The sequence below is a fragment of the Delphinapterus leucas genome, chromosome 19 (genome assembly GCF_059928025.1).
Source record: "Delphinapterus leucas isolate spDelLeu-1000000601 "Yukka" chromosome 19, BTC_Dleu_Yukka2, whole genome shotgun sequence".
NCBI classification, from domain to species: Eukaryota; Metazoa; Chordata; class Mammalia; order Artiodactyla; family Monodontidae; genus Delphinapterus; species Delphinapterus leucas.
The window spans coordinates 50,403,495-50,413,355 of record NC_143147.1 but is presented as its reverse complement, the minus strand read 5'-3'; the positions used below and the strand labels follow the sequence as shown (position 1 = coordinate 50,413,355).

The following is a 9,861-nucleotide window of genomic DNA, read 5'->3' as shown; positions in this document are numbered from 1 at the left end:
ATGATTGTTTCTTAAGTTCATATCCAGTGCCCTGACCGTCATCTATAATTAAAACATCCGCTTTGATGAGACATTGCTTGCGTGTGTGTGCGTGTATGTGTGAAGTGGTTTGGGTTCCTGGGAAGAAATGCTGGGTAAAGGGGATGATTATGCTTGGGGAGGTGCCATCATTACCATCATCACTACCGTCACCGCCACCACAACTATCTTTTTCATCATCGTCACCGTCACCGTCATCGTCATCGTCATTGATGATCAGCATCACATAGCTCCGTCATCAGTGTCACGGACGCTCACATCCATTGAGCTCTTACTATGAGCCTGGCACTGATCTGAGTTAGGGATAAGTTTACATACGTATACTCGTTTAATCTTTACAGCAAGCTGACGAAGCCAAGGTTATTGTTATCTCCATTTTGCAGATGAAGAATCAAGGCTCAGAGAAGTTAAGTAACGTGCCCAGTTCACACAGCTACTAGATGGGGAAGCCAGGGTTCAGATCCAGGTAGTCTGCCTCTAGCAACTGTTCTTTCAACCACTGTGCTTTACAGAGGCCAAGTCTCAGACTGTGTCAGTAGGATGACAGAACCGTAATCACCCCAACGTTTTTGATTCTTTTTCCTTGCATGAAATAAGAGAATGTTTATGCCAGAGAATTCTTTCATGTCTGAGAATTTATGCCATAAAGGGTGGTGCAAAGAATGAACATTCTATGGTATCTAAAAATAGCATGAGGATCCTGGCAATTAAAAAAAAATCTCAATAATATTATATTTTATTTATTTATTTTTTAACATCCTTATTGGAGTATAATTGCTTTACAATGTTGTCTTAGTTTCTGCTGTATAACAAAGTGAATCGGCTATATGCGCACGTATATCCCCATATCCCCTCCCTCTTGAGCTTCCCTCCCTCCCTCCCTCCCTATCCCACCCCTCTAGGTGGTCACTAAGCACCGAGCTGATCTCCCTGTGCTATGCGGCTGCTTCCCACTAGCTAGCTATTTCACGTTTGGTAATGTATATATGTCAATGGACCCTGGCAATTTTAATGGTGGGGAATCAACAAAGAAGGCCAGTCCACCCTCTGTCATCACTATGACTACTTTGTCCCTCGAGGAAGAGAAGAAGACAAACAGTCAGAACCCCTTACGTGTGTTCATCATTTCACCATTCACAAAGCCCTTTCATATGTGTTATCCAATTTGAGCCCCTCACCCCCAAACCCTGAGAGAGACAGAACAGACTTCACAATCCCCATTTGGCAGCGGAAAAAGTTCAAGGTTAGGGAGGTGAAATGAACTCCGCCCCCCGAGTCTTACTCAAGCCCAAGTCTTCTCATTCCCGGCCCGTTGCCCTTTACCTGCACCAAATTGCTAAGGACTTTGCTGGATAAAACTTCCTGTTCAGACCCGCTCTCCAAGGCTGGCGTGAGGTAGTTGAGACAGATTTTGCAGGGCCCGGGAATCTCCTCGAGGATAATCTTTCTGGTGTTTCCTCCCACCCTGCAATGTCCTCCCCACCCAACCACACTGCAGGCTGAGCTTCTGGCCTTTGGTTATCTCCTGGCCTTCCTCAGCAGAGGCACCCCCTTTAGCCTAGTTTTTGTACCCAAATCTCCCTTATCTCCCCGACCCCTTCTCCCACCCCTGGTTTTCGGACATCCTAAACACGTGTCTTGGTCATTCCCATTGGCTCCAAGGCCCTCCACCACGATCCCTCTACCCCCATTAGCTCTCTCTGATCCTGAGGGTGGAGGACTGTGTCTACTCACCAGCAGGGTCACGTGTCACCTCCGTTTCTCTCCACTAGTCTCATTCCCTTTTCTAGAAAGAAGAAACTCTTTCACTTGCTTGACTTAGCATTGCCTCTTTTCTTTCTGCTGCCCCACACCCCAACCCTGGAAGCCTCTTTCACCTGCTTTGAAACTCACCTTAACGACCACAGATCCTACGGGGATGCTGCAGGGCCACCACCCTGTGGATTCCAAAGCAGCAAGAACCAGTATCAAAGCAGCTCATTACCAGGTTTGGTTGAAGAAAAGATTCTTAGAGGGATTAGGATTCTAATGAGATCAGTTGTTTGAATCCTACCTCTGAGTCACCTAGAGAGTGGAATCACGAATAAATCTCCTTTGGGGGACAGGGAGATAATCTGAAATGGCCTCATCCCTCACCTCCTGGCTGAGAATCATGAACTGGGTTGAAATGGCCTGACTGGAGTTTGGGGCAGGGATGGGTGTGGGAAAAGTGGGATGGGGGGAAGGAAGGAATTATTTTTCTTCAGAGGGGAGGCGAAGGGCTCAATTATATTACTTTGCGTTAGAGTTGATCCACAAGGCTGTCTGCTCAGCAAGACTGAGAGCATGTCATCTTCCTCTCCCACACCAGCATCCCCCTTCCCCCCCCCCAGCCCCCAGCCCCCGTCCTGCTGTCCTGGAACTATGCCAGGCACTTGGTAGAAATTCAACAAATGATTGCTGCCCTTAATGTCATATATACAGTTTTCTAATTACATTAAATACAAACATATTTCCAAACGTCCCTCTCACACCTTTTAAATATCTCACTTCCTTATCTTCTTGTTATTTCTCATATATTCTGGAGACACATTTTAGCCTGAGTTGTTCATAAACATATAATCTACTAAGGGAACTGTGATTCTTCTGTTTCAATTTTGTCCCATGCCCAGCAATGGAGAAGTTGCTCATTAGATGTGTTTTGAAAAAACTGAACTAAATAAAAAAGTGGATTTGATGGTCCCTTGTCTGCTCAGTTGCTCTCTGAATGAATCAAATTGGCAAGTATTTCAATTAAGAAATAAGAGAGTACATGAAGTCTACTCTTAATCTGTGTGAGGCCATGGAGACCTTATAACCGCATGGTCCCATCTTCCCCACTCATTCAAGAAGCAAATTGACTCAAGTCTACCGATAGTCTGAAAACATTGCAAGAAAGAAGCTAGATTTACAAGGGATGGTGGCATTATGTTTACTTACCAGCCATTTCATCTGCTGTCTTGCTCCTGAATTGGGCCATTCACCTTCTGCAGGGAAAAAAGGTATCTCCAGAGAAGCCGGCAGGTGACAGGTGTAACCTGTTCTTTGCTGCGTCTTCTGTGTGGTTGCCGATTGGCTGTGACCTGAAGCCGTGCTGGCCAGACTACCCCTGTTCCTTTCTTCCTTTCTCCTCCCCACACTCTTATCATTCAGGAACAGGTAGCAGTGCCCCTTTTTATCATTTTGCAGCCTGGGTGTAGACAGCAGTGCATTTCTCAGCCATGAGCAAATCTCAGACTGGATTGTGGAGGTAATGCTCTGGTCTGGACATCTTGGAACAATGCCATTTCTGTCTGAGGCCTCAGAAGCTGTGGTCTCACGTCTGTAGATCTTTTCTGAGTCTTCATTTACATCTTGCAGAACACTCCGCAGGGTGAACCACTCTTCTGTGCATCTATTCAGGGTGTCCTGGCTGCTTCTCAGCTTTCCACCCTGCAGCTTCCCTCACTTGAAGATGGGCTAGCTTCGTCTGATCAGCATGGCCTGGCGTGCTCCTGAGGATCCCTTCCAGGCTTCTTCCTTGCCTCTTCATCGTATTATCTCTCTTATTAAACACACCTCTCCCTGTTTCCATCTCTTCCCATTTCTCTGCTCTCTCTGCATTGTATGCAAAGTCTCTTTTTGCTTTTTTGTCGACCCAATCCTTGAATCTTCTCATACTTAGAACCTAAACATTCTCCTTTGCTTAAAGCCTCCATGTTGCTACACTGGCCAATCAGTAGATAAGACCGAAGAGCTTGGAGGACGCTGCTGGTATTTAGTCTGTGCTCCCTGGGTGGGGAGGAAGGACTGCGGAAACAGCGACTTGCTGGAAAGCCAGTGCTTTGGAGCAGGCCGACAAGAGCTGGGAAGCAGGAGGCCTGTGCTGTTCTCTAGGAGCGAATGCCCATCAGTCTGATTCCCAGGGTTTTTTCCATTTGTCCCAAGCCCGGATGAGTGAGACAGGAGCTCCTAGCCTCGCGTCCTTTCTCCGGGAAGTCTCAGTGATGCCTGCCCACCTATTTCTCCCCCTTTAATTGCCTTGGAGGAAAACAAAGAGACTTTGATTTTATTATAAGCCTGGAGCTTTTGGTCTGAATGGCGTTATAATAAGCAGCGATAATGGTGTTGGAGAGGGTGGATGAAGGACCTTTCATCCAAGACTTAAACAGAGCACCACATGAATACTATCACGAAAGCTTAATGGGGAGAAGGACTCCAATAAGTTGTCAATAAAACTGTCTATGGCAGGCAGCCAAAGCCGCAGCGGCGTTTGGGGTGCGGCTCCCCAGGGTGCAGGTGGTACCTGGTGGTGCCTATAATTATGCAACTTCTGTATGTTCAGAACTTTGGTCACCCCTTCCTCAGACCTTCTGGTGCCTTCCTTCACCTCCCAAATCAACCCTAAATGACTCCAAGCTTGCCTTGCAAAATCCCCTGCCTAAGCCGTGTCTCCTCATTTTCTCTCCAGGACGCCCAGGTCCTTGGACTCAATGACATGACCACCACCCTGCCCCACCCCTTGGTATTTTTCAACCTTTGGTTCTTAAACCAGATTGCATGTAACACAGTAAGGCTGATGGTGGGAGTCTAGGAGAGGATACGGGGCATCTTCCTGGTGTGTCGATTATACTTGGAGGATTGGGCAAAACGTTAGAAAGTCTAACCGGCAATTTTAAAACATTTTATGTTAAAGCCAACACGATGTTTTCGTGCTTGAGGAGGCTCCTTTGGGCTATCTCCTGACTTTTCCAGTTACCGCTCACTTTGTTCTAATGCTATGGCTACCTCATTGGAAAAGCTTGGCAAGCACTGCCTTACTCCTTTCTCACACCTGCCTCCAGATACTTTCCTTAGATAGTTTCAATGCATTTGTCCGGATCTCTCAGCTTGCATTTTTTCAGCCTTCTTTCTAAATGATCTCTTCTTTCAGAATCTTCCTTGTTGTCAAACTAATTATCAAAGCCTCTATCTTTAAAATTCCTCTACAGTCCTTTTAAAAACTTTTTATTTATTAAAAAAATTAGTTTTTATTGGAGTATAGTTGATATACAGTGTCATGTTAGTTTCTGCTCTACATCAAAGTGCCTCTCATACGTATACATACACATGTATGTTATACATACACATATATCCACTCTTTTTTTACATTCTTTTCCAATTACAGTCCTTTTAAGTGATAGGCAGGTAACATTATACAAACAGTTGTCCATCCTTCTTGGCCATGGCCCAAGTCAATCCTTATCCAGCTCAAGTCTTCAAGGCTTGGGGTGCTAAATCATTGAAGGATTCTTCTCTCAAAGCAGACGGAAAGGGAGTCTACTGCTGCCCCTTAATGCAACTTGTTCCTTGATTCAATCTTGGTCCCTCCCTGGAAATGCCAGGTGTGTCAGGACATGAGTCTGATTATGGTTTTACCAGATCACGTGACACAAAAGAATGTCATTAGATGGACTAACTCCCAATTAACAAGGTCAAATACTTGGGCTAGACCGTGTGGCCTCTTTGAAGGTCTACCGCAGGACTCTGATTTCAGGGGTGCCTAGCCTGAAGAGGAGTCCTGACTTAACAAGAAGCCAAGTAAAAACATTTATGGGACAAGGGACTCTTCTGAGGAAGACCAATAACAGATTGAAGGGAAGGGCATTTGAAAAGCAGTGAAGAAGTAAAAAGAAAAAAGACATTACATACTGTGTCCACACCCTCTGGGGATGGGGTATAAATGCTCCCCAGACGTAGGAGACTCCAAAGCTCCTTGGAGAACTTGGACTCTGTCTTCCGCCGGTCACCTCACTCCCTCCATCACCAGGCCTTACAGCTGCTCCCTGCCCAGCCTGAGCTGCAGCTCCAGCTGCTTCTCCCGGCCCTGCGTGCCCCGCAGCTGCCACAGCTCCACCCTGCCCTGATCCTGCAACATCCCCGTCAACGTGGGCAACAGCGGCTGCTTCTGTGAGGGCTCCTTCAACGGCAACGAGAAGGAGACCATGCAGTTCCTGAACGGCCGGCTGGCCAGCTACCTGGAAAAGGTGCGCCAGCTGGAGCGGGACAACGCAGAGCTGGAGAGCCGCATCCGGGAGCGGAGCCAGCAACAAGATCCCCTTGTGTGCCCCGACTACCAGTCCCGCTTCCAGACCATCGAGGAGCTCCAGCAGAAGGTGAGGGGCCTTGTTGTCATCTCTAAGCAGGGGAAGTTTGCTAGTATTCTCAATCTGTGGGAGAGAACTGTGTTTCTTGCATCTATGCCATCGTGATTCTTTCTTCCTCCTTTTATCTTCAAAATGGCTTTTTAAGCATTTGTAAAGAAGTCGATGGTTTCATATTTACTTTCAGTCCTCACTTAGCAACCTCTCGTTCCCCAGATCCTTTGCACCAAGGTAGAGAACACCAGGCTGGTAGTGCAGATTGACAATGCCACGCTGGCCGCAGATGGCTTCAGGACCAAGTGAGTTGTTCAGAATTTACACGGGTCCGCTTCTTTTGTTCAATCTCTAGTGAAAGAAAAGGGATTTCCATAGCTTACCGAACGGCAGTTCAATCCATCAGTTGCGAAGGGTCCTGCAGAGGATTGGGGGGAACCAAGAAAGAAGCCACAAAAGTGGATGAGGACTCAAATCAGTTTTTGAATCAATATTGGGTCTTGACTGAGCCTCCAGAACCCTCTGCCTCTTGGGTCTACTCATTGCCGAAAGAGGGAAGAAGAGGTGAATGGGTTTATCCAAGATCATTCTTGTCAGTCTTCAAGGTCTACCAGTTACTGCTCTGACCCTGTCCTTGTGCAGGTATGAGATGGAGCTGGGCTTGCGGCAGCTGGTGGAGTCGGACATGAATGGCCTGCGTAGGATCCTGGATGAGCTGACCCTGTGCAAGTCCGACCTGGAGGTCCAGGTGGAGTCCTTGAAGGAGGAGCTGCTCTGCCTCAAGAGCAACCACGAGGAGGTGAGACCAGAAATGAGAAATGAAGAAACCTGACTCAGCTTCAGGCTGAGGGTGGCTTTAGTGATTTGGGGTGGCAGAATCAGGGATAAGAATCTTTTAAATTTCCTTCAAAAACACCAAAACTTCAGGATAAAAGAAAACATTGAGAGATGAAACCTATCCATGTTCCCAGATAAGCTGTCTTTCTCTCAGAACTGGTGCCTCACTTGAGTCTCCCAGGGCACCTCCATGGGCTTGTGATTGGTTACTGAGTTGTAGGAGGAGTGCCAGCATTGCTTTTGATTGGTTACTGAGTTGTGGGAGGAGTCCCAGCTTTGCTCTGATCATGCCATGCAAAGCCATTTCTCTTTCCCCTCAAAGCCAAAATATCAATCCTGGTGAACTGGAGTCTCCACTTTTTCAAAGTCTTGATGACGAATGATCTGGGGTTCCTTCTCTCTCCTGGGAGGGGCCATGCCAAGATCTTACTTGATGGCAAAAATGCTGTGATATACAATCTGAAATTATACAGCCAATTCTTTTTCTTATGAGGTCATCTGCAGACAGTCTGCAAACTGGGAAAGTTGGGCATTCATCCATCCTTGAATGGCCCCCAAGCAAATCCTTAGGAATTTTTTTTTTTTTTTTTTTTGCGGTACGCGGGCCTCTCACTATTGTGGCCTCTCCCATTGCGGAGCACAGGCTCCGGACGCGCAGGCTCAGCAGCCATGGCTCACGGGCCCAGCCGCTCCGCGGCATGTGGGATCTTCCCGGACTGGGGCACGAACCCGCGTCCCCTGCATCGGCAGGTGGACTCTCAACCACTGCGCCACCAGGGAAGCCCCGGAATTTTTTTTGAATCCAAGTGCCATGACACAGTCATGGTGGGAAGGAGCTGAGCACATGGAACGCAGACCACTTTGCCTTCTGTTGTCATAGCCGCTCCACTAAAAGTCTTTTCCGAGGAAATAGACAAACAGGACTTTGACAAGCAGTGCCATTTCTTTGGGTCCACTTTTTATTGAGGATAGTCACTCTTGCATTTTCTACATCCACAGGAAGCCAACTCCCTGCGGAGACAGCTTGGAGACCACCTTAATGTGGAGGTGGACGCCGTCCCCACCGCGGACCTGAACAATGTGCTCAACGAGACCAGGTCTCACTACGAGGCCCTGGTGGAGAGCAACCGCAGGGACGTGCAGGAATGGTTCACCAGGCAGGTGGGCCTCTCAGCACCTGGCCGCTCAGGCCCCTTGGCCCCTCAGGGCCCTTCAGACAGGGTCTGATCCTGCCTTCTCCCCTTTGGTGTTTCAGACCGAGGAGCTGAACGGGCAGGTGGTGTCCAGCTTGGAGCAGCTGCAGTCCTACCAGGCGGAGATCACTGAGCAGAGACGCACGGTCCATGCCCTGGAGGTGGAGCTGCAGACCCAGCACAACCTGGTGGGTATCGTTCAAACTCCTGGTGAGAAGGGGAGGTCGGGGAGTCTGAGGCACCGAGCTGGCCTTTGGGCCATCCTCTCCTTAACTCTTGGAGCTTGTGACTTCTTTGCATCCTGTGGAGAAGCCCTTTCAGGAGCAGCTCTGTGACCTTCCTTACCTTCTGCACGACAGAGATACTCTCTGGAGAACACCCTGACGGAGACGGAGGCCCGCTACAGCGCCCAGCTGGCCCAGGGGCAGTGTCTGATCAGCGACGTGGAGTCCCAGCTGGCGGAGATCAGGAGGGACCTGGAGCGGCAGAACCAGGAGTACCGGGTGCTGCTGGATGTCCGGGCCCGGCTGGAGTGTGAGATCAACACGTACCGGGGGCTGCTGGAGAGCGAGGACTCCAAGTGAGTACTCAGCTGCCGGTGTTTGGCGAAGCTATGCACATATAGGCGTACTTCTCAGTTGAACTCCAGGCAAAGATTGCATACCCTGGAGAGGAAATTATGCCTTCACACCAGACATGCTCAAACGGAGCTCAGAAAACAATGTGGCTGTCATTAAAACATAAAGCGGCAGGAACTGTGTGATGTACAAACTGAAATTGCACAGTCAACTCTTTGCATTCTACTCTGATGACACTGATATGTGATCAGTGATATTTCTTACATCTTAACAATACCGTAATGTGTAGAAGTTACATTTCCACATGCTACTTTATCTGCCCTGTTACCATCAGGCAGGCAGGATCAGTATTCTCCTCATTCTATAGGTGAAGGGACTGGGGCCTGGAGAAGGTAAGTGACTTACCTAAGGTCACCAGCTAGGAATGGACGTTGCTGGGAGCTGAGACTGGAGTTTCTGAGCCTCTGTCCAGCACTTCGGACATGATATGACAGGGAGACCGTTAGCACTGAGAGTGAGCTTTGCAGCACGTGAGCCTGTGACCTTCTCTGTTACAGGTCAGGCCAAATCCCAGAGAGCAGTCCACACTTGGGGTCTCTCTGGTGTATATTACAAGCCGCCCTCAATTCGCTTTCCATATCATTCTTTTTCTCCAGGCTGCCCTGCAACCCCTGTGCCACGACCAATGCATGTGGTAAGACCATCATGCCCTGCGTCTCCAGTGCCTGCACCCCCTGTGCTCCTACTGCCCGCTTCTCGCCCTGTGTCCTCCGCCCCCACTGCGGGCCCTGCAACTCCTACACGTGCTAGAGTCCAGTGGTTGCCAGAGGAGCAAGGAGGCAGGGCCCAGTGTTCCAGAGCTTTGACCTGGCCCTGGTTCATTCCACCAAATGGGCCAGAAAACACAATTGCATGGCTGGAGCTGCCCCAGGGAGGTGGTCAAGAAACTCACCCAACCTACTCCAGATAATTCCCTGCCTACCCTTTCCTTCGTTGGAGACCGTTTCTTCTTAGCTAGCCCAGAGAGCCCTCCCACATGCCAGCAGCCTTCCCTTGTAACCTCCTAATAAACTTGATTTC

The 9,861-nt window shown here is 48.8% G+C and overlaps 1 protein-coding gene across 1 annotated transcript; it reads left to right on the top strand.

Annotated features, from left to right (window-relative positions):
- Window positions 1-5,170: 5,170 nt before the first annotated feature.
- On the top strand, window positions 5,171-9,861 carry LOC111166500 (keratin, type I microfibrillar 48 kDa, component 8C-1-like). The gene is given in 7 exon segments (XM_022558252.3): window positions 5,171-6,191; window positions 6,396-6,478; window positions 6,816-6,972; window positions 8,010-8,171; window positions 8,266-8,391; window positions 8,563-8,783; window positions 9,438-9,861. Coding segments are annotated over 7 exon segments (1,347 nt in total). The 5' UTR covers window positions 5,171-5,747; the 3' UTR covers window positions 9,592-9,861.